Consider the following 24151-nt stretch of genomic DNA (forward strand, 5'->3'; position numbering starts at 1 on the left):
CTACATGTTCTGTATATCTGTAACGCTTTCAAAGTTCAATTTTATGAAGATTTTCCTCACTCTCAATTCCAATCCATTTTCAACCAAATCCTACCAAAATTTAAAGGCACAGTTTTTCCCAAAAGTCTTCTGACGTCAGAAAAAGCACAAGATATGATGCAAGTCTTACCTGACAAGCAAACACTGCCTGATCTACTGTAGCGATGCGAGCCAAAGTAGACGTTTCGCTGCAGAACCAATGCCCTTTCTGAAGCGACTGTTCCCTCATATCCCCTTGGGTCCGTACGTCATCCTGCGCGAATGCACTCAGATTTTAAAAAAATTCGTATTCTTCCACCAGGATGACACGTGAGCCATAATCTAGAGGTGAATCCTACTTCGAAGACTGGCAGAATATTCATTACGAAGGGATTGCGGCTGCTAGTTCCGTAACAAAAAATAAAGCAAATGCTATATGCCATTTATAAAAAGTCGTGAACGAGTTCTTTAGGCTGCTAGGCAGACAAGAAAGGTAGACATAGTTATGTATTTGGCGCATAGGTAGATAGCAATAAACACATCAGTCTGGGCCCGCAAGTTGTTGTATGGGGCAGCATGCAGGTATGAACGACAACTATTCCGAACTGCAGTCAAACACGTTGACGCATACCAAGGCACCGGAGCCTTTATCGCTTCAATACAAATATAAATATATTTATCCGGAAACGGATGCAGGGAGAGACAAACAGGTGGAGAGACAGACAAATAGACAAGCAGAGAAACAGGCAGAGAGAGAGGCGGGAACGGCAAAAAGTACCAATCACGTGTCTACTTTTACACCTACGAAGAAAGCAACGTTGTTTTTTGTTGTTGTCATGATTTAAATCATGATATCGAGTTAGAATAGATCAGGAAGAAAGAAAAACTACTAGTGAATTCTGAATTCCGGAAATTGTCCAAGAAATGAGTGTAAATAAGTGACCTCTACACAACACGGTCTAATGATATCGTTGTCGCAGAATTCGCTATATTTTCTACTCAACTTGTGCACTGTCAACGCATCGGAATGGCTAAAAGACTCTTACCAACTACTTGTAGACACTTGGATGTTGGAAACATCAAGACTGTATCCAATCTGTAGGAATGCAGAGATATAAAAGATCTAGAAAATCTAAGATGATTTAAAGGATCACAAGTGAGAAATAGAAGACGTTGTAGTTTGTTGTGTGGAATAAACGCCATATTTGTTATTAAGAGACAATCATCTCACTAGCAACTCTTTTTTTTTAAACGATGATTCGCTAACGAGAAGGAAAAAGAAGAGAAGGAGAGCTATTGCAGAAAAGAAACCAAGATCAATCAAATCCAAGGAATCTCTCCAGCCTTTTCTATCACCTCCATAGCACTCCTTTTCAACGACTCAAAATAACAAAATAATAATATAGAGCAAAATTGTAAAAATATCCAAAAAGCTGCTAATAGGAACCAGAAGTGATGTCTTAGTCGAGTGATCCGTGGTTATCCTGCTCCTGGAACGGTCTCGATAGGTTCAAGCCGTTTCCAACCTAATTCTTACCTTCGCCATCGCTTTTGAAAAGACTTGTATGCAACAACTTTAAGCGTTGTTAGGTAAAAATGAAGAATATCAGGTAACTCTTCTCTAAGAATGCTCATCAATTAAATCACGATCTCAGCCAGTGTTCGCCCAGAACCCGCTTTCTTTCAACGACATCGTCATTGCGCTATCGATTGACAGAATAGTGAATCAAATTCTTCATGTCCCCATAGATTTTTTAGGAAGCAAGTTAGAAATACCACATTTCTTCACATTCACCATCTTCTTTCCCCAATCATCTATCTAATTCTTGAATTTAATCTTTTCACTCTGAGATCCCATGAATTTCCCTTGATTGTTGTTTTACGACCCTCTTGCAAATCTATGTTTTTGTGGAAGTATCTAAGGGGATTTAACAAGTAAGGAGCTTCACTGCTCCGTTTCTGTCAATCCTTAATTTCACACATATTTCGCTCTTTTCTAACCACCTCCGTAACTAAACTCTACTACAACTTGATTGTGAAAGTTCTGATGAGTATGAACTGTGACGTTTAGTGTTTTCAGCGTTATGTCAGAAGACGAGTGTGCAAACGATATACTTTACTATGCAGCAGAAGGCAGTTTGGTACGTTACTGTGTTTCGTTTCTGCGACAAAGAAATGATTTTTTCAGCACATTTTGCTGAGTGATTACGGTTTAAAATTACTCAAACTACCTCTCCGTAAGCGAATACGAACGCGGGTTCCGTGGCTAGGAGGACTTTTTTATTTGGAAGTGCACGCAGTGGGAATTAACAACAAAACTTCCTCTGTTTTCTCGCCCATTCTTCTTTTAAGGTTCGCGGGCACCATTCCCACATCAATTACCTATTCATTTATTCATTTACATATCGCAAACATCAATAGTTGTGCCACAAACGATAAAAAGAAAGGACAAAGCTCACTGGAATTTCACCCAAGCTCTACAGAGCAATGATGGTCTTCTTGTACATTCGTGAGATGGCTTGACCGATCCCACTACAGGGAGTAAGAAACCCCCACACGAGATCTTTCTCCCAAGTCCAGAACGCTAAAGTAGAGCAATGTTGTCAGAGTTTGGCTGACCAACTTAAAGGCACCATCCCACGAATGTGGGATGGTGCGGGTTTTAGGTGAGTTATGCCTATATGGGATCATAGATTATGGATTTTTGGATTACGGCCGGAAAATGCGGTGCGTGCACAAGGCTGGCGCGCTCTAATAGAACTCGTTGTAGGAAGTAGCGCCCCGGAACACTCGAAACTGCCGGGCCGTTTTTTAACGGCGATTAGGAAAGAATGGACGGAATCACCCTCCTTTCCATAATCCACAACCTCGTATAGACATAACCCACTTGAAACCCGCACCATCCTACACTTGTGGGGTGATGCCCTTAACCCAGAAAGAGCGAGTCTATCAAGGGACATGGTGGGGGACCTCAATAGGAAGGGCATTGTTCTTTTATCATACTATATCATGTTATATTACCGTGTTATTTGTATTTATATTACACCACATTATTTATATAATATCTTTATCTGTTTATTCATAGTACATCTGTATTTATATTATATTCTTGTGTATACATTCACCTATCTGCCTATTTTCTTACTCATATTCTCACTAAATGTTCGATTCTGCTGAAGAGTAAAAGAGAAATAAAAGGAGGTAACTGCATGCAAATAAAGAAGTATAATCCAAGTGATTCGATTCTGCATCTAACTCTACATCGACTACTACTTTAAAGAGACCATGTACTAGTGGCACATTTCGCTCCGAAAGTTTCTATTTGAAAGGAGCCTATTTTACTTCTATCTTTCTTCATTTTGTAAAAATACTGGGATGCCAACCTTCTGAGAACGTTCTGTTAGCACTCTATTTAATAGTGTTCTTTTTTATGCCGATATGGAACGACTAGTGAAACGACACAGGGAATGGGTAACATATCGAGACAATCGGGGCAGGACTGCTGCGATGCACGCGGCGATCGCCGATAACGTCCGCAATCTTCAGTTTCTGATGAGGTAGCTTTTCTAGGCCATATTGCGATATTTCCACTCTCACTTAAGGATTTAAAGCCTCACCCGAGTGTTTATGATTGCATCGCCTACAGATACTCCTCAGCTATGTATCTCTATATCCATGCAATCGTATCTACCGTATTGCTGAGTTTAGATAGTTCTCATATCCAGGCATAAGTAATGGCGCTTTGTTCTGAAAGTGACATCCTCATTCAAAAGGGTGCACTTTCGTGTTGTATAGTGAAAAAATCTCGAATTGCAAAACATTGGATAAGAAGGACGGGCGGGTGTTACGGCCTAACGCGGCAATCCGCATCTTTGTCGGGGTGTGTCATCCTTAAACATATTAGAGCCCATCCTGTTCGATCTTCAGCTAGAGGTCGCATTGAGTCTACCCATCCGTCGCTATTCCACAAGCGGCGGAATTTCACTTCTCGACTGAACTGCCTGTCAACACCAAGTGTCCTCAGATCTTCCTTCACCACCTTTGTCTAGAACTTTCTTTTACGACCAGGAGGCCTTTTCCGATAAGGACCTGGAAGCATCCTCAGGACTACTTGGACAAGACGATCAGACGGTCTCCTCATAACGTGACCAAAGAAGCGAAGACCGTTTTCCATGACCAGTTCAGAAGGCCGGGCAAGATGTTGACGTTTTCCACGTGTCATCCGCCGGTACACCATGTCCACTTCCAAGTAAAGTTCTTCGTTATGGCATACCAACGGCCAAAAGTAGTCTAGCAGTCGCCTAAACAGCTCGCTCGTGCAGTCAAGCTTTTCCATCACCGTCGCCGGCGCTGCCTAAGTGTCCGATACGTAAATCATGGTAGGGCAAATTGCGGATAGGTAGACTCGCAGCCTGACTTCGTTGGCCATAGACACTTGGTCAATGAGTTGAATGCCAAGTTAGCTTTAGCGCATCTTAGCTGAATATCTCTCTCGTAGCTGCCATCGTTTTTCAGCATACAGCCCAAATAACAGAACTCATCCACGAGTTCGATAGGTTGTCCATCCACCTTGATACAAGCAAACGAGGGTCTCGAGGAGACCCACGTTTGCTTGTATCTATCAGGGCAGAGTCGCAGTACGTAGGCTGCAGCTAATTTCAATACAAGGTCAACAACATGTTGTAACTTCGTGCTGCTAGAAGCGAATATTACCACATTGTCGGTGTACTCGAGATCCACCAAGGGACCCACAGAAGGTGCTAAGATGACATCGGCGAGACACTGCTCAACTGTTGTTCGCATTATGTCATGTACGGCAAAGTTGAACAGAAAGGGTCCCGCCACGACCCCTTGTCTCACTCCAGTTTTCACTTCGGACGGTGCAGTACATCCTGCTGATGTTCGGACCGCAGCAGTTGTTCTTCTATTCGTTTATTAGGCGTACGAACTCCTGGAACTCCATCGGCGCGAAGCGCATCGAGAAGACGGCCTCAGTGAGGAGATTTGAAAGCGGTTTCGAAGTCCAAAAATGCTAACTGTAGAGGCTTCGAATACCGCTGGCACACTTCAATCACTTTTCCCACAATAAACACCTGATAAATCGTCGATCGACCACGGCGAAAGCCGTCTTGCTGGTGTTCGTGGTTTTTTCGCAATATGGGATTAGTCGATCCAGGGTGATCCGCTTCAAAACCTTGTACATTACACGCAGCAATGATACTCCTCAGTAATTACTAGGTTCCGTACCGGGTAGCTTCTTTTTGGAGAGGAATTATAATAGCGTGTCTCCACGAGTCAGGAATCCTTTCGTCAATCCATATTGAACAGATGATTTTCGTCATCTCATGAATCCACAAGGAGGAAAAGATTTCAGCATTTCTGTCCTAATTCCATCGTCTCCGCAAGATTTCCTATTCGTCATTTTTTGAATGCAGACTAGAACCTCCAACTCCGTCGGTGGCTCTTCGCTGACCATGGTGTAGATCTGTCCTAGGGCGTGCACAAGTTCAGGGACCGACGGCGCTTGTCGGTTCAGCAAAGTGTTAAAGTGCTCCCTCCCTCCGGGCAAAGTGCCTCCACGACAGCGACTCCGTTGGCTGTGTTCAGGACAACCGAACGCCTCTTCATCTTGCTATACTGCCTTAAGAGAGAATAGGCCTTTCTCGGGTTCTTGTCCTCCCACGCTTCTCACGATCACGCTTCAGCTGACGACGCAATCCTCCTTCTCAGACGCTTCTCCTGACTGAAGTCACTAGAAGTGCAGGCAACACATAGAGAATTGTACGTGGATATAGTCTCCGCAGATGCAAAGGCGAACTCCTTCCTCCTTCCGGTGCTAAAACCGGAAGTGTTTTCTTTGCAGCGAATGTATCCTGAATGTATCCAGTGAAAGAGTCAGCGTCGTCCACTCTTGCCCTGGTCCGTAATCCAATATTGATCGGCCCTCGTTGGCGGAACTTCTTTCTGCATTCCTCGTTTTTCAGACCTGCCAAGTCGAGCTTTGGCTGAGGTTAGGCCCCCAGATAGCGTTTCTAGAACCGTACCATAAAGCAGAGAAGAGCTGGGCGGTGGTCCTAATCAAACGCGACGTCCTAGACAGCTCTAGATTTTCGGATATCTGAGAAGGGTATGTTCTTCTTTCAGAACGTAATCGAGCGGAAGCTTAAGAGTCGGCATCTTCGCTTTCGCGGCATTTCTGGCCTTAATGGGATTTTCCCTTGCCACGTAAGCTGACGGCGTCAATGATTCCTCTGAAACGTGGATGCAATGATGAGATTCATCTGCTCACAAAGGTCAATCAGACTATTTCCGTTGTCCGATGTCTGCGCCATGGGATAGAACCATTTTCCAAGCACATAGCATCGTTGTTCAGGTCCCATCTTTGCATTCGTATCAATTCCTACATTTAACACCTGCTGGCTTGGTATCTTTGATATTGATATTGAGTTCATCATAAAACACGTTTTTGTTGTGGTCCTCTGCGGTCTCCGTAAAGGCGTGAGCAGCACCAGAGTTTGAGTCCTCTGCGATCCTACAATGGTACAAAGGTGCATCTTGACGACGTTGGTCCGAACTCCTCCGCCACGTTGTTATAATCGTTCCTAACAGCTATTGCGCAGCCTCCTACTTTTCTTTCATCAGCATCCCCGCAGTAGATGGTGCAATTGTCGATGCTGATGAGAGGGCGATCCTTGATGTGTGTTTCCTGCAAACGGTGCATGCAGATATCGCAGAACTCTGGACAGAGCGGGTTGTTGGAGTTCACTTCACAGCGACCGGCAGTTCAGTGTAACGGGACGGATGTTTGTCGGTAAAGATTCCATGTTTCCCTCAGACATTCGACCTTTCATGGTATAGACTCTGGCATGGTGCTGGACGACAGCACCTTTTTGCAATGTATGGGAAGCTTTTGCCATATAACAGTGCAGGTTACATAGCTCGTATGTTCCCAATGCGTACACTCAAACGCCTGATTGCGTTTAGTTGAAGCAGGGCCACCATGAACAGGTAGCAATCAGACTTGTATACGCGGCCCCAAAAAAATAGGGAAAAAATTGAAAATAGAATAGAAAGGAAAAATAGAGAAGAAAATTTACAAAACCGAACAAGATTTTCTGATCAACCTAATAGAATGCAAAATTCTAAGACTACATAGAGAATAGGCCGACGAGAGGAACAATAACCGCTCTATAGATTTCCAAGAAATTTTGAAGACGTTACAAACTATCGGGATTCAATGAAATTTGATGTCTGGAAAATCTTCTCCGCTTTTGTACAAAATGCATTCACTTTATATTTATTCTTATTCCAACTCTTTTGCAGGTAAATGCAGAGCAAATTCTGCAGAACGCAAATCCTATTAAATCTCGACATATTATGAACTTCTGTGGCAACGTTTCCCGAAAAATCCCACTTGTTATTTCATTTCAGTAACTTTCAGAGTCAAGTTCTGGAAATTACTGCACCGTAGACATACTTGCGTTTAATCACTTTAAAAAAAGACGGTGCTTGAGTGTGTGCTTGGATAGATACAAAAACACCTGTTTCTACCTCTTTCACTTTTACATCCACTTTCCGATAACAGCAGCACGTCAGTGCGACGATATTTTAAGGAAAGGTCTCTCACTCTGGGACACAGACAATGGGGGCGCAACCCCTCTTCACTGGGCCACACAGTGCGGATCAACAAAGGTATTCTATGGTTTTTCCTTAATATGAAATATTTCTCAACATATCTCAATATAAAGGTGGTGCGCTATATTCTTCAAAATGGAAAATCACCTCATGGTTTGGCACCCTTTCTAGTAGCCGATAAAGATGGAGTCACACCGATCCATATAGCAGCATGTGGAAATGGCAAGATCCTGCAGGTAACCCTATTCTTTCTCTGGTAGTAACGGAAACATGTATTTGATCTGAGGATATTTTTGTATGTAATGTGAGTAAAGAAATGAAGTACACAGTCTTACCAAAACGACCAACTTGTCTAGCAAATGCGTTCGGAGGGGGACCCTAGTTCAGCTCCTCGGCCCAAGTGGAGCTAGCGAAGGCCAATCGCTCTGCAAATCGCTTTGCACCACAAAAAACGTTGCTTCGACCATAATATATTAGCCATAATTTATTTTTATTGTATTGTTATTTTAGCCACTTTAAAGCCTTAATGAATAAAATTACTGAACAACCTAATTTTTGAAGACTCAAAGGTCTTATGAAATCCAAATTGTCATTTGAAATATATTCTGACGTTATCGTCATCCTAGCACCTAGATTTCCCAGATTCTGCGCTTCCCGGATTTCCCCCCTGTTTTCAAACATAACTACATAAATTCCTTCTAAATGAAAATAAAATCGAGCAGTATTTACATCTTCTTCTTTTTATTCAATGTCCTGTCGTGCGCCTGTCCAATCATCCTTCTTTCTACCTACCATATTCTAGTTCTTATGTGTAGAAGTCAACTAGAGTATTTCTGTGGCAACTGCTCTAAAATAACTGCTACTGCACTAACTCATAAGCAGATTTCCCCTCCCCCCCAGTTCTTGAAACAAGTTTTTGTATAATTAATTCAAAAAAAACGAAGAGAGAATTTAGCACAAAACAGAAGGAAAGAAAGGAACATGTAAAACAAACAAATAACAGACAGTGTAAACAATGACGGTGTGCGCCAAAGCGTACGGTAACTGCTATGGGAACTCCACAAATTCAGAAACATAAGAAGAAATAAAACAAAAGCTAAAGATAGTGCGAATGTCAATGGTAATTCCAGATGTTCATCGACGCTGTGAGCGCAGCGGACGACGTGTTCGGCTTGGCACAGGACAAGAGAGGTCGTGGCCCACTTCATTACGCTGCATCAAAAGCAAGTGTGGAAAGTGTGAGGTTGATACTAGGTGGAGTTCTTTTTTTCTGAAGTCAGAAGACCAGAAATAATAGAGTTCGTTGCTCAGATTCGCCAACGCTTGGGCTCCCAGTCGACGCGAGGGACTCCTGTGGGCTGACTCCGTTGATGTGTGCTGTTGGGATTCCATTCGCCCAAGGTCTCGTTTAACAAGAGACAGTAATAATAACTGGATTTAAATCTTGAGTAAAACTTCATTAGGGGTTGATGTATGTCGATTGCTCGCACGTCGCAAAGAGATGTCCATCTCAGCCAGAAATCGAGATGGACTATCAGCGATTCATCTGGCTGCCATCGCTAATAATCTTCCAGTACTTAAGCTTTTTGCAGAAGAGATGGGCAAAAATGTTGAGGTACGCGAAGTTAGGAAATTTTACTGTTCGATACACTCTTTTTAAGGTGTTTGACAACGAAAATCGCACTCCACTTCACTATGCAGCTGAGCAAGGTCACTACGAAATTGTGCAATTGTTGCTAGCGTGTGGAGCCAGAAGCACGACAATGTTGGTAGTTTCATGGGTTTTACAACGTCCACGATATTCTTAACAATCTCGTTTCCATGTGAGGATGATGCAGACTGAATGGAAGCATTAAAAAAACAGTAAATAATCTATAACCAACGAAGTAACCAACCAGTTAAACAAAGCGCCTACTGTATTTCCCAAACTTGAACGAAAAAATACCGCTTACAGACGTTTTGTTTTTTTTCCTTTCATCGCTAATTAATAGCATCACAAATGCGTCGTAACAGAGCCGTTCGTATGAAACGTGCAATAACTTTCACAAATTAGGACTATCTACATAGTCGTTGCCAAATGTGTTCAGCCGAATGAGTGCAATGTCGTTTCGATTGCGTTGGGGCAGATTGAAAAGGGATGTACAACATCCGGCTGAATGCATTCGACCGTATTATGCTATGAAAACTGGCGTTTTCAAGTTCCCGATATCAGTTCTTATATTGTGCGTAACTCTAGCTCCCCTTTAGTTATCGTTTCCAAATTCTTAGAATGCAAATTTGTAAAGAAGGAAACTTATAAGAACATATACGCTACTAAGAGTTGATTTCGTTTGCTAAAAGATATCTATTTTAGCGACAAATGGGATGCCAGCCCAGCTCACTACGCTGCACAGTTTAGTGTTAGCTGTCTCGACTTGATTTTAGCTAAAAATAATTATGTGGTAAGTTTCTTTCTACGAATAACTGAGCACTATTCCGTCTTCTCACACGATACGCAGTAAGAACGGTTCAACCCTGAAAGAGGCCGTCACGTCCTGATCCTTGAAAACCATGAAATTCTCGCAGTTAGGTTCTTCCCACTAGTTGATAGAAGCGCTCAATATTATTGAAGAAATGCGATTCATATTTGTGATATATTGCCGTCACGGTGGTTTGCGGAGTGTGACAGTTCTTTTTGTTAATAATACATTTGATACATTTTATTATTAAGGAGATAAAAGACCGAGAGAACCGATCGTGCCTTATGTGGGCAGTGTGCGCTGGAAACGTCGAAGTAATCGAATATCTCGTCAGAAAAACGTCTCCAGATCGTCAGGCCCGAGTACCCTTTGCGTACATATTTCTCAAATATCATAAGAGCAGATAACCATTTGCTCATCTTCCTCGCATATTTTTCATCCACAAATTCAATACTTATCCAAATGTGTAATAAGAGCAAACCTTTAACAAAAATACAGTAACTTAGGACAACCACGGGTTCACTGCGCTACATCTTGCCGCTATGGTTGGGAACGAGAATATCTGCAAAGTCTTGGTTAGGCAGGGCTGGAATCTTTCTGTAAGTTTTACACCTTCAATTTTAGGAAAAACCTTGAAATTTCAAGAGCTTGTGCGTTTATATATATATACCAGTCTGAACGTCTAGCTAAAGCCGGACTTCAGACTTTCTGTGGTGTTTGTTTCGCTCGCCTTCACTGATCAACGAAAATTAATATTATTACCGTTTTCTGTAAAATTAGACTTGTGTATCTCTAAAAACAATCTTTCTTCATCTTTTTTTTATTGTAACTAAAGGCGAAAGATTTCATAGTCTTCTTTCTAAACGCGCCAGTTCCACATTTGGAAAACATTCTAACTTCAGCTTCAAACACTCCTTACCAATATATTATAGATAAAATTTAAGTTTAAATTTAAAAGTATCACTCGAAATATGGGTTTTCCTCCTATATCCCCCCCGACAGTTATCAAAGAATGATGTTTTGGCATAAAATGACGTGAAAGACATCATTCTACTGATAAAGATAACGTCCCACGTCAGATCACATAAACATCTTGCTACTATTTAAGCAGCCGTTTGCATGCGTGTTTCCAGTTTCTGAAGACGGCATGCCACCAACTTGAGGCGAAAGAAGAAGGAAATAGACGCGCGTAGGAAGCATAAAGTTGGAAAGCAAAGCGCCCAGTGGCCACGGCTATGAAACGGCTGCAACGCCCCATTTACCTTTAAAGGCATGCATGCGAAGTTATTGTGCACAATTTTGACTCCGTGGGAGCCGTCGCACCCCCTTTTGGAATTCCGTTCCACACACACAGACACACACACATACACATACACACACACATGTGACAGACTAAACCCGTTATTATATAGCATGATATATATTAAAAGTTAGAACTGCTCACGCCATATTCGCTGTTATTAAACGGAAAGTCATAATTCCCTTTGTTCGATTAAGCATGAATAATTGTAAGTCCTCGGACAGTTTTGAACTAAATGTCTCTCCCAATGTAGAGCCAAAACGATAAGAAGCTCAGTGGAGTTAGGTAAGCAGCTGCGCTAGCGTAGCGGTTGACTCCAGTGCGTGAGACCCACGCCAGAACCCTTCACTGCGGTTCTTCGAGCGAAGCCGCTTACAAAAACGCACCCACCTTCAGGTCGTTTCAACCAGCAGCAGCGCATCTGCCGCAATGATTGCGCTTTCTTCGCCAGAAATCTCTCTTTACTTCTCCGTGACCCTACAGATCGTGCATCAACGTGCAACATGCAACATGTAGAACTTTGGCAGTAACTGTAACTCTATTTTGGACGATGCAATGCGTATGGGTTACGACTGCCCCAATTTCTAGGTTGGATTTGTCCGTGCAATACAATAGAACAACAAAATAATAAACATAAAAAGGTTAAATAAAAAACTTTATCTGGATGATATTCTCACGATCACATGATTCTGCTTCAGGAACGTGACAAACTAGACAACACACCTCTGCACCTGGCAGCTGGACGCGGACATACCGATGTAGTTCGCTTCCTAGTTACCGCAGGAGCAAATATGAACGAAAAAGACGCCATGGATAGGTACAAACAATAAAAACATCCGTAAACATTGTGATGAAGAAATTCGCAGAACACCTGTTTACTGGGCATGCTTTGGAGGACAGGCGCACACATTGTACTGCATGATAAAAGAGTTAGGATTCGAGTGGAGGACAGTTGACAAGTAAGATTTGAAATATATAAGGGAAAAATCGAGTAAAATAGACTGTTCTTGAAAAAATGATACAGGCATCGTCGTGTTCCTATCACCGACGCTCTCGGGCAGACTCCACTACATGCGGCTGCATTTGCTGGTTTCACAGCATGCATCAATGTACTGCTGAATGTAAGGTTGCATGCTGTGAAATTCTGGATTGCAAATGATGGTTTTGGACGAAAAATGTGCTCTTCGTGGTGATCTTAAAGACAGCCTAACACGAAACTGACATAACTGGGAAACCTGTGTGAAAACATATAGAGCGGAGTGTAAATTACGAGTATGAGCAAGGATCATTCAATTCTTCTAATTGTCCTTCTCAAAACTTTATTTTGAAGGGGACTGAATAAGCCGCTCTCATACTTTCGTATACTACACTCTGTACTCTATGTTTTGTAATAGCGTATCTACAAGGTTTTTAGATGGACCTTTTTATTTGCCTGACGTTTTGGCTTTTTCGCCGTCTTCGGAGGCTTAAATAGAGGAGGACTGGAACAATGCTACGTTTACCCCCACAAATGCTACACTACTCTGTGTTTCGATAATCGTTCAAGCACTGCGATACACACAATATCAAGCAGTTATAAGTCACAGAGCAGTACAAGTGGCAAAAACTCATTCGTTATCGTCAGGCATTCATTCCTATTATTATTAGTCATTGAAGGGTTTCTTTTAAAAACCAAAATCGCCTCTAAAATCTTCTTTGCCGATATTTCTGTTTCGTGAGCCAGTATAACGCATTTCACGTCATATTTTTCCATTGTCTTCATGTCTATGCAGTATTATCAAACTTTTACGTGGTTTTCTTATCACATGTTTATTAATCTTCACTCCAACATTCCTATCGGTCTCCCCAATGTAAGGATATTTATAGGGATATTTACCAAGATCACGTTATCTCGTAATTGTGCTTGAACAACGATGCCTTGAGCAGCGACACTGACACTGTCAGAAGTAAAAGGAAGACGAAAAGGAACACACATTGGTATTTACAGTGCGGATTCTTCGTATTGTATGACCATTAACACATGCGATTTTCAAGGCTAGTCTTCGTGATTCGTGTCGTACTGAGTTGCCAGTTCATACTTCACCAGCGGCTTTGAACATATTACGAATCACTGCGAGTTCCACTGCTGTCAGATGCGCAGATTTGGATTTTTTTAGATTTTTTTTAGATTTTTTGCGCAGATTTTGACTGCAACTTTCTTTGCGATTTTATATTATCGAGTTTGATAAGCTGTACACGAGGTTGTTAAACAAATTTAAACAGCTCCGTTTCGGTCGTTGAAATACCACCGAACAATTTGAAACGTCAATTAGTTCGGAATCGTTTATACGATACCATCTGTACAACACCGAACTGTATTATTTGTCTCACAGGTAGATCAGGAGACTGCTTGAGATCCGGGGTAATCTACCTGATTTCTTGCACGAACTGTGGCGACGAGTATATCGGTGAAACGGCACGACCGCTGTATGTCCCCATCAAAGAGCACGTCAGCGGCAAGAATAAGTTACGAGGATGGACACCTTTAGGTGCCCATAGAACACAAAAACACGACGGAGCCGATTTTGAAATTAGGGTCCAAATCTTAGCGCACGAAACTAAAACGTTGGCTCGAAAATCGCCGGAGGCATTTTGGATCCAAGCCAAAAACCCTAAAATGAACCGCAAGGGTGAATGTCTGTCGATAACGCGGGAACTCGCGCCATATCTCGAATGGTTTGTCCGATCCGAATGTGGCATTCGAACCATTCGCCCTCGTGATCGATCAGTCAGCGGTCCATACTAGGCGTCTCCGATATAAGGTGAGCATTCAGTGTAGTCGCTAAATTTGTGATTGAAAGTAGGCGTAGAGTCTATTAGTTTAGTTGTGGAGAGGTTGGTCGTTTGAATTGTAGATTGAATATCGCCCCTTTCAGGCTCTGAAGAAGGCGATATAGCCGAAACGTTAGCCAATAAATTTGTTTAACAACCTCGTGTACAGCTTATCAAACTCGATAATATAAATTCAACTATACCGAGGTTCATTGAATATCGAACTTTTCAATTTCTTTGCGATATCAATTATTCCAATAATGCTATTTGAAGCATATGTATTGATGGACCATTGGTTGAGTATTCGGAAACTTTCGTTCACTTCTGACTGCCTTGATGTTATGATGCAACAGTCGTCACTATATCTGTAATAGACTATTGGTCTACGCGAAAGCACTGGTTCTTCGATTCCGCCCATGAAGCAGATCGCCAGTACTGGCTCTAATCGTTGACCCATTGCTAGCCGTCTCAATGGTGCAAATTAATTCCCTGACCACCATTACAATTCAGACATTCCTTGACAAGCTTTGCGAGTTTTACTAAGACCATAGGTTTTGAAGTTGTTGCCATGTAAATCCGTCACCTCAGACAGAAATTCTTTCTCTGTTACGCGGTTGATAGATCGTTTCATCTTGCAACTGAAGATGTGTTAATTCCCGATCAAGAGCCTGTGGTTCCAGAGCCTGTGGAGACTACGAATTCCTCACCCTAAAAGGCGCATATTCTCTCCTGCAGTCATTTCGCGGATTTTCGCGAAATTCTGTTTTCTGTTTCGCGAGCTGGTTCGAGTTCTTTAGAAGTTGCGCAGAAATGATGTTGAGGGTAATACTCTTCTGCACATAGGTGCAGCTTGTTGACCGTTACTTTCATTCTTTGCTCTGGTTTTTTGGTTGGTTCCAGAGCTTGCGGAGGCCTGCTGTGACTTTACGGAATGTTGACCCATCAATTCAATGTGAAATTGAATCAATGAATCAACAATGCACAAATGCAATTGACCCAAGGATCAGAAAGTCTACAGAGTTAGCCGACAAATGAATGTTACCGAGTACTGTAACTCTTGCCCCTTGATTATTGACAGAATTCGTGAGCCGTTGTTTTAGTTGCTCCTCTTTTGCTAGCAGTTACAAAACATAGACAGAATATGCTGGTATATCTAGTCAAGAGATTGTTCAAACTACTTTGTACTCTATCTTCATTCACAAGTTCAGTTCACATTTCCTGCCTGGAAAGGTGCTTGTTCCTACGAGGTGCTTTAGAACAGCAGCGTCACCAAACCTGGAGCGTTTCCTCGTAGGAACAAACGCAGTTTTTCACGTCGTTTTTTCAGGGCCATTAGGGGGAATGCTGTCATGCTCATGCTTGTAATCTCTACCCGAACTCCATATTTTAACACAAGTTTCCCACTGTTCGTAGTTTCGTAATACTTAGCCTTTATGGTCGGTTGATGATGTGTTTTATGTATTCAATATCTACAGTTACTTCTGAGAAGTTTCTGAACTCAACTCGTCAAGAAAGTTATATCCAAATATCGCTCACTGTCACTGCATTACAATGCACAATTTTAAGATAGAAGCAGAAGACGACTGTCTCATCTCCCCACTAAGCGGTTGGAAAGACAAACATGGTAAGTTGATAGCCAAGAGTCAGTCTCTCCATCAGCATTCCTTATCCAAGATTCACAGGTGAAACGGCGCTGCACGTGGCATGCTCACGAGGCAAAATGGACTGTGTGCTCGCCCTTTTGAAGGGAGGTGCTGCTCCGAACGCTGTGAACGACGCGAGGAAAACGTGCTTACAGTGTGCTATCGATAATAAACACAGCAATGTGAGTTGTGTGTCGCTTGGCAATTCCGCTCCAAGAAATTCGATTCGATTTATGTCAGATTGCTGAATACCTGCGTTCTCAAGGTGCTCTTCTTTTCGCAGAATTGAGCGAAACTGCAGCCCGAGTCATCCAAGGGTGGTGGAGAGCGATATTGTTGCGAAAGCGGATACGCACAATGAGAATATAACATAATTCAGATAAATTCCGTCAATTCTTTCTATGTGAATAGCGTCAATAAGAATACCAAAATAAAATTTCAACAACGAACCTCAGCAACGAATACTGAATGAGAGCAAAATGTTTCTTATCTTCATTCAAAGCTTTGCAACCATTGTGTAGCTCATGCGAGCGGCTTACCTAGATAAGTTTTGATGGATGACAATACGACTACATACAATTTATCAAACTGCGGCTCATCCCACAAATAGTGCGGCTCATTCAAGAACACCGTGGAAGTATGTTTTGTCACCGATAAGCGAAATTTGGAAGAGGAAATTGGAAGCCCTGTCAGGAAGATTGTAAGCGGTAGTTCTGAGACGCTGCGGTGGAGCGTAGCGGCTATAACAGAACGGGAACCCTCGTTAGCACCTCTCATCGCTCCAGTTTGCGACCGTGCTTCATGACGTTTTCGACCTACTATATTTCGAGTTTGAGAAAAAACTGTTTACCTAGCTCTGAAAAGTGCAGCAGTATGCAATGCCGCATTCATAGGATGATCCAATAAATGAATAAACTTGTCATAATCAATTTCATTAGCAACATTTAAAAGTCTATGTTCCTCTACGGACTTCGGCGGCTTTTCTTGATCGAAAGCATCGATCCGTCATCGCTGATCAGAGATCAACGCTTTGTTGGAGATATTGGCAATGCGACACGGCAAAGAGAAAAAAGAGAAGAAACTCCGTATTCAAATGGTAATCAGCATCATTGATCAACATTATTCTCCGTTCCAGACTATGCAATTAAGTTCGTTCTTACTTCTTTGTAGCAGGGTGTGAGTTAGCAGTCCAGTATGAGGTATATTTTTTCTCAGATATATCTTCACTTGAGCTAATCCATGACACCAATCAATTCTTTTACCCATTCTTTCAACTTCAAGCTTTTCAGTAGTGATAAAGACAATTTCCTTTTGTTCTCGTGAAATCTACTAATAATTCACACATCTAAAACATTCTGAGACCTATCCATTTCCATAGGTTTGGACAACTTCACGTCTAAATGTACAAAGCAACGTCATACTCATGAACGCAACCCGAAAACCGGAGTAAAATAACATAAAAGTGGGCGTTGATGGTACTCGCTTCAGTATGACAATATTTACAACATAACAAAGCAGCAGCCTTGCTCAACAAATAATAAATACAAAAATTCCAACTAGACTTATTGAAAGATTAGGTTAGAAATGGATGAGTTTCTGTATCGCTGTCCAAGCTCATCTGAAGGAACAGATTTGAATGCTTCAGCTCCGTCTTTCCACATTTAATTTATCTATTTTGCATTCAACGACAACCCTTGGAAAGGAGCCGTAAACTACTTAGTTCCATGAAATACCACAAGATGGCCATCTATCCAGAGGTCATATTTCTTAATTTGAAGATGGTGTGAAATTCACCCTTTTTAACCGAGCACGGGCTAATGGAAAACCCACAGACGCAACGGGGACGGCCTTAATTGAGGAAAACGAAGATCAGTGGGGGAAAGACGATACATGGTGTTGTAGGATGAGATTTTCACTGTATTATTCGCGTAGCGCATACCCGCACTGAATACGTGGTTTTTTGTGCTGTCCCTCTGTTGTCTTTATTATAACATTCCCTTCTCCTAACTCGCCTTCAATAAAGCTACTCGTCTTCTGCTGTAACGACATTTACAACAACTGGCGATCAGCGAACTACAACGCGAACGGTTGAAGATGACAGCTTCTGCTACAAGGACTCCAACCCTGGAACTGCTGGTCAAGTCCCAACATAGCCCGGCTTTCTGCCTGGCCGAACTGCTAAGTAGACACCCACTCTGCCCAGGCAGTGATCCCGGTCGATCTGCCTGCTGTTACTTCTGTCATAGACCGTGCACTGAGCAGCGGCTCCAAAATGGATGCTGAAACTCTGTGTACCATCTCGAAAGCCCAAACCAATGCACAGCAGCAAATTTTCAATGAGCTGATAAAGCGTATGGAAAGGATGGTCTCCGCTTCAAGCCCAGCCGTTCCACAGCACCCGTCGCCGAATTCGTCACGAATTCTCTATCGACACGCTTACCTGAGTTCGTGTACTGACAATAATTGTACATTCGAAGTCTGGTACTATCGCTACGAGGACGTCATCTCAAAAGACGGTGCTACTTTGGACGATGCAGCGAAACCTCGACTAGTCGTCTCCAAACTCGACGCCGATACATACGCCCGTTTGACGAACCACATTCTTCCTGAAACAACAAGCGATGTTCCCTCAAATGACACCGTAGCTGCTCTGAAGGAATTGTTCAGGCATAATACGTCAGTGTTCGCGAGACACTACGGCTACTTCAAGACACAGCGAAACGAGGAAAGTCTCCCCGACTACACCGGACTATGCTGCTGAAGGATTTCAACTGAAATCGATCGACTTGTGTCTATACACGTGCTGGAGCCCGTTGATCACTCAGAATGGACAGCACCCCTGTCGCCGTTCAGAAGAAAAATGGATCGATCCGCCTCTGCGCAAATTACTTGACCGTACTGAAAGGTGCACTGGAACAAAATCAGGATCCGCTTCCAAGCGCAGATGACACCTTCACGAAACTCTTGGATGGCGCTACTTTTCACAGCTCGACTTAGCCGAAGCGTATCTCCAAATGAACGACGTCTCAAAGCACTATCAAGACGCACTGTGAACTGTATCGCTTCAACTGACTACCATTTCGCGTGAAACCAGCTCATGGTACATTCCAACAATGTATGGATGCTCTTGTCACTGGAATAGATAGAACCGCCGCCTATCTCGACGACATATGGGTTACTGGCAGAACCTTCGGAAAACACAATGCTCGACTAGAAGCCGCATTCAAGGGGATTCAAGACTACGGATTCCGCGTTCGATTCGACAAGTGTGCCTTCCTGCAGACGGAGATCACCTATCTTGGATTCGTCATCCACGCACAAGGACGACGCCCGATCCAGAAAAGATCGAAGATCAGAAAAGATCCAGAAGATACCCGCTCCGAAAGATGTCAGTCAACTTCGCTCTTTTCTGGGACTCATCAATTTCTACGGAAAATTCGTCAAGGATCTCCACAATCTACGTGCTCCTTTGGACACTTACGAAAAAGAATGTTGTCTACACATGGACACCGGAGTCTCAGTCTTTCATCGACAAGATTAAGGCAATCCTAAACTCGGATCTCCTGTTGACCCATTTTGACCCAAGATCATCGTTTCTACTGAAGCTTCAGATTGTGAGATTGGGGCAACTCTCTCACATTGCTTCACAGATGGATGCGAGAAGTCATTTATCACGCAAGCTGCTGCCTGACACAACCACAGAAGAACTACAACCAGATTGAAAAGGAAGCACTCACCCTTATTTTTGCCGTGCAGAAGTTCCATCGTTTTGTCCATGGACGACATTTCACGCTGAGGACTGACCACAAACCACTTTTGGCAATCTTCGGAAGTAAAGAAGGACTTCCGGTCTACAGTGCCAACCTTCTTCACCGATGGCTCACATGTTGCTGAAGACTCACTATCGAGTACATCAACACAAATGATTTCCCTCAAGTGGACGCTCTTTCGCGTCTCGTCTCGTCACAATCATCGATGGCGGATGACAACGTGACCGCTGCAATAGATGTTGATGTCACTTCCGAGTCCTCAAGTGTCGTCATCTTCCAGAATCCACCGATTCCATTTGAACTGTTACGCAAGCTGATCGTTTTATCGAGCTTGTGATCGACTATACGAAGTCCAGAAACAGACCCAAAGTTAACTGCCATTCTCCTCTGTGACATTACTACAACCGCAGAAATACCATGACGACAGTCAAAGGATGTCTGCTAACTGCGTTCAGCATAGTGATTTCAAAATCACTTAAACATAGCGTTCTTTCAGCACTACACAAAGCTCCAAGGCCGAGCAAGGATGAAAATGCTTGCAAGAAGCTTTGTCTATTGGCCTGCGATGCATTCGGAGATTGAAAAACTCGTTAGGACCTCGATCCGATCAAAGCCGAACTACAGTCATGGCCGAAACCACATTCGCCGTGGACTCAAGTTCTTGCTGATTTCGCTGAACCGGTGGAAGGACGATATCTACTTATCGTGGACGCCTACTCCAAGTCTCCAGTACTCCAGTTTCAAGATGTCATCGATCTCTTCAACGGCTACTATCCAAGCAAAGAAGTTCATCTTTGCCACGTTCGGAAATGCAGAGACGCTCGCAACGGACAACGGAACGCAGTTCACGTCGTCTCAGTTCATTCATTCTGCCTTTCCCGAGGAATCATGCACACTCGCACGCTGCCGTTCCATCCACAGAGCAGCGGACAAGCAGAACGCTTTGGACACCTTCAAAAGTAGACTCGCAAAGCTGAAGAGGGAGGAACCAACAGTGGATGCACTACAGACGTTTCTGATGGCACATCGCTCCACTCGCTGCCCGTCGGCATCTGACCAGCGTTCACCTCCCGAAGCCTTCTTGGGATGCCGACTTCGAACGGAACTCGATCTAATTTTACCCTCTAGAGATCTCGCAAACAATACACGAGACGTCAAAAAGGAATCTCAATTCAATCGTCGAAATGGAGCACGACGCCGTAGCTTTGAGATCAACGACGCGATTGCCAAGGATTATCGAGGAGAGAAACCTATCTGGACTCCCAGTTTCATCACACGCGGTGTTCGAAACACAACCAACACTTTTCACTGTGGAAGCGAAGTATGGGCTCGACAAGCGAACAAGTTGCGATCCCAAACCGACACAACACCGACAAACACTTTCTTGGATGTATTCAACCTACCATACTCGACTCCGCGAGCAAAGACGATGGTGCAACACCGACTGCTTACTGGTCCCAACGACCGCATCGCCTTCGACGACCTCACCTCTGACTACAGATGGACTCACGAAGAACTCGATACGAGATAATTTGAAAGGGAGGTTTATTAGGACAGTTTCACCGTTTCATTCGCGTAGTGCAAACCCGCACTGGATACGTTCTATTCTTGTATTTCCACCCTGTTGTTTTTATGTTGACATACCCTTCCCTTTGGCCTTCAATAAAGCTACTCGTCTTCGGCTGTAACGACATCTACAACACATGGGATTGTTTAGACTTTGGTTGAAAAAAATTATCTTTGGCTCTTCTAAGAATTGTCATAAAACTAAGCAAACAAATGTCGACCCATATCAAGATTTAGAAATGTTAAGAGAATAAGATTCCACAAAGGCAAAAAGGAAAGCTGTCGCCACAAATAAGATGCAAATAAAGGCGAGAAATGCTGGAAATGTGTACAAAGATGATAGATATTCACTGAGGTAATGAACAACATTGATACTAGCTGAGAATCACCAAATAATCTACAGTCTGTGGCATTTTTGTTTACCGGCGGCAAAAGGACATCAACTTTCGGCAGACGTATGCCTGCGAGAATTAGCTGCGTGAGGCACCATCTTAATCTAGTTTCAGACTTGTGATCCAGTGGCTGCAATTTTTAAAACGACCCAAAGTACAAAAGAGAAAGATAAGAGGAAAGAAACAACGGCAGATAAAAATATGATGCAAAAAATGGATATGCTAATGGTTATAGTAATTATCGACATATCAAATTTTGGCCACTATAAAAGCCGAACACTACCCTGTTCTACTTGTTGTTGTACGGACAAATATGGTAACAAATGTACGGTGCCTTTTTCAAGTTCTACTACCACCTCTGCTGTTCTGTCTTGGTAGTCAGGAACAATAGCTGATTCGGCGTTCTCCTGCACTACTTCAGCATATACCTGAACTTGGTTCTTCGAGAGCTGAGAATCATGTAAGCATGTCTGCATGGAAAAAACTGACCCTTTCGCATTCCAAATCAGTAACAGGTACAGGAATTTTTTGAAACGATGGTTGCAACCGACCTAAAAAAAACGCATAAGTCATTGTCGAACTTGAAAACCACAATGGGCATTATAGCGAGTTTTTTTTTTTAAGTTTTACTGCCATTTGGAAAGTAGATTCACTCAAAAGCAGAACTAAGTCATAAGATTTCAGTTCAATTCAGGCATATTGACATCAGAAAAGAGATAGCCTTACGCTGCTGCTCGATCGTCTAACTTCTGAGCTTACGACACATTCCTCAGTACCATGTTGTTGCTTACCTAAACAAGTTCTTCCCATCAGTTGTGCTTCTGCTTTCGCATATCGTTCAGCGAATCTTTTCTCTTGATCCGACAACAGAACGGGTTTACCTAGAAAATGCACATTTTCTCTCTTTAGTAGAAAAAACGATCAACACAAATCACAATGAAGCAGCAGAGATTTGAGAAACCTTCAGATATTCTTTCCTGGTGCTCTCTCAATGCACGTCTTGGGTTCTTCTCAATTTTTTGTAGACGTCTTCGCATGTAATCATTAGTTATGTACGTTAGCCTGTGCAATTCAAGGCGGTGTGCAGAAATTCGGATGCTTGCCTGCAAGAAATTAAACTAGAACTAAGTACTATTAGAAGAGCCAACCAAAATTAAACTTAAATATTACCTTGTCTGTTCGTCCTGCCAAATTCTCTTCCATTCCCTCTACTTGATCCACCAAACATTCTATGATATCATAACGATGAGGCAAAAGACATGGTGCAGCCATCTCATTCTGCCATGCAACCCGCATCTGTCGAAGAACCTGAAAACAAGAAGTTAGAATTAACGTCTATTATAAACGTTCCACTTTCCTTCTAAATCACTATATTCCTGTATTCGAGATGGTTTACATCAAATACTCAAATGTTTGAAAACCGATCTCTGAGAAGCGTCACACACTCGAACTTCTTGTGGACGAATATTGCGCATGTGTGAAAACCAATACAATATTTGGCTCCCTCGAATATTCGAACGTTTCAAGACTAGGTTATACAAGTACAAATATTCAATATTTGATAAACATTAAATTCGTCCAACCAAAACAACTTCAACATCCAATAGAACTTAACAGTAAATTGACAAATCACACTTTCAATAAAAGTTTTTTTTCGTGTGATTTGTGATGTAACAACAAGCGAAATAGAGCAAAGCTAAGATTCTACAGTTCCTAAGTGAACTTAAAAAAGAAAGATACCAAAGGCAAAAAAGAAGAATTCAAATTAAGAACAATTACATTAAGCGGAGCTACAAAAGAAAAAAATTCAATAACCTCGTCAGGTGTGATCTCCTCTTCGCCCACGAATGCGGATCCAGTATCAATACCGCTAGAAGTCGAATGAATCGACATCAGCGATTCCGGCAATGACATGCTAGAAAGAATTTTTGCTCCAATCTTTACAACTTACAACTTTTTATGAGCTATCGTTATTCGGAAGAACTTGATGCGTAATAGTCTTCCCTGTTTTATGCTGATGAAAGGAGAAGCAATTAAAAGACGACACAGTAACAGTACTTAGAGAATGAAAACAGCATCCCATTCTTGTATCTGAGGTGGAACTTTCGCGAACTACAGCGCTGAATGGTTGCGAGGGTCTTTCCTCAATCTTAACCGCTCCTCACTCCACCGCACCGCTTCGAGCGAAGCCGCACCGAGCTCCAGGTCGTTTTCACCCTACTATATTTTGCTTTTCAGCATCAGAAACGATAGATGAGTCCCCAGATGATCGAGCTATTTGTTTAGTCGGCACTTACCACAGACGAATAATCTACATTAAATATGCGTTGTCGATAAACAAATACGTAATAATGACGATCATAAGCATAACAAAAAATAACCATGTTTTGAAATTTGAAGAGGAAAATCTCTGTCTCTGTGTTCGAACTTTCAACCTCAATTAGACAAACTAACACTTCCGCGAAGCAATTCCCGACGAAAACACATACTTTAAGCAGTATTCAAAAAGCAGATCACCTACACAAAGGCAAACCACAATCTTCCGAAAAGGTTTATT

The 24151-nt window shown here is 42.5% G+C and overlaps 6 protein-coding genes across 10 annotated transcripts; 4 read left to right on the plus strand and 2 right to left on the minus strand.

The window, feature by feature from the left end:
• Positions 1 to 3456: 3456 nt before the first annotated feature.
• On the plus strand, positions 3457 to 18627 carry RB195_026495 (uncharacterized protein; the record flags this gene model as incomplete). Of its 3 annotated transcripts, XM_064176957.1 has the most annotated exons (18): positions 3457 to 3575; positions 7632 to 7710; positions 7767 to 7889; positions 8784 to 8907; positions 8965 to 9054; positions 9117 to 9268; positions 9315 to 9418; positions 10007 to 10094; positions 10364 to 10474; positions 10619 to 10711; positions 12111 to 12229; positions 12279 to 12371; positions 12437 to 12533; positions 15790 to 15847; positions 15906 to 16048; positions 16107 to 16183; positions 17890 to 18007; positions 18070 to 18627. In XM_064176957.1, the coding sequence occupies 18 exons, from the start codon at positions 3457 to 3459 to the stop codon at positions 18625 to 18627; spliced, it is 2346 nt and encodes a 781-aa protein (XP_064070962.1). The 3 variants fall into 3 exon arrangements, with proteins under 3 accessions (XP_064070962.1, XP_064070963.1, XP_064070964.1); XM_064176955.1 differs by lacking the exons at positions 17890 to 18007; positions 18070 to 18627 and having other exon boundaries at positions 16107 to 16235; XM_064176956.1 differs by lacking the exons at positions 3457 to 3575; positions 7632 to 7710; positions 7767 to 7889; ... (12 more) ...; positions 16107 to 16183; positions 17890 to 18007 and having other exon boundaries at positions 18139 to 18627.
• Positions 18628 to 18983: 356 nt separating this feature from the next.
• RB195_026496 (uncharacterized protein) lies at positions 18984 to 19418 on the plus strand (the record flags this gene model as incomplete). Its single annotated transcript, XM_064176958.1, has 1 exon — positions 18984 to 19418. One exon carries the CDS (start codon positions 18984 to 18986, stop codon positions 19416 to 19418), a length of 435 nt encoding a protein of 144 aa, XP_064070965.1.
• RB195_026497 (uncharacterized protein) lies at positions 19253 to 19588 on the plus strand (the record flags this gene model as incomplete). The annotated part of the gene is made up of 1 exon (XM_064176959.1): positions 19253 to 19588. The coding sequence occupies one exon, from the start codon at positions 19253 to 19255 to the stop codon at positions 19586 to 19588; it is 336 nt and encodes a 111-aa protein (XP_064070966.1).
• Positions 19589 to 19798: 210 nt separating this feature from the next.
• On the minus strand, positions 19799 to 20032 carry RB195_026498 (uncharacterized protein; the record flags this gene model as incomplete). 2 transcript variants are annotated; one of them, XM_064176961.1, is made up of 1 exon in its annotated part: positions 19799 to 20032. In XM_064176961.1, the coding sequence occupies one exon, from the start codon at positions 20030 to 20032 to the stop codon at positions 19799 to 19801; it is 234 nt and encodes a 77-aa protein (XP_064070967.1). The 2 variants fall into 2 exon arrangements, with proteins under 2 accessions (XP_064070967.1, XP_064070968.1); XM_064176962.1 differs by having other exon boundaries at positions 19799 to 20017.
• A 130-nt stretch (positions 20033 to 20162) lies between these two features.
• RB195_026499 (uncharacterized protein) lies at positions 20163 to 21167 on the plus strand (the record flags this gene model as incomplete). Its single annotated transcript, XM_064176963.1, has 1 exon — positions 20163 to 21167. The coding sequence occupies one exon, from the start codon at positions 20163 to 20165 to the stop codon at positions 21165 to 21167; it is 1005 nt and encodes a 334-aa protein (XP_064070969.1).
• A 690-nt stretch (positions 21168 to 21857) lies between these two features.
• RB195_026500 (uncharacterized protein) lies at positions 21858 to 23672 on the minus strand (the record flags this gene model as incomplete). 2 transcript variants are annotated; one of them, XM_064176965.1, is made up of 7 exons in its annotated part: positions 21858 to 22022; positions 22084 to 22145; positions 22386 to 22475; positions 22556 to 22697; positions 22765 to 22902; positions 23410 to 23509; positions 23653 to 23672. In XM_064176965.1, the coding sequence occupies 7 exons, from the start codon at positions 23670 to 23672 to the stop codon at positions 21858 to 21860; spliced, it is 717 nt and encodes a 238-aa protein (XP_064070970.1). The 2 variants fall into 2 exon arrangements, with proteins under 2 accessions (XP_064070970.1, XP_064070971.1); XM_064176964.1 differs by lacking the exon at positions 23653 to 23672 and having other exon boundaries at positions 23410 to 23508.
• Positions 23673 to 24151: the final 479 nt, after the last annotated feature.

Source organism: Necator americanus (assembly GCF_031761385.1).
Source record: "Necator americanus strain Aroian chromosome Unknown Necator_2022.05.29.01.07, whole genome shotgun sequence".
Taxonomy (NCBI): Eukaryota; Metazoa; Nematoda; class Chromadorea; order Rhabditida; family Ancylostomatidae; genus Necator; species Necator americanus.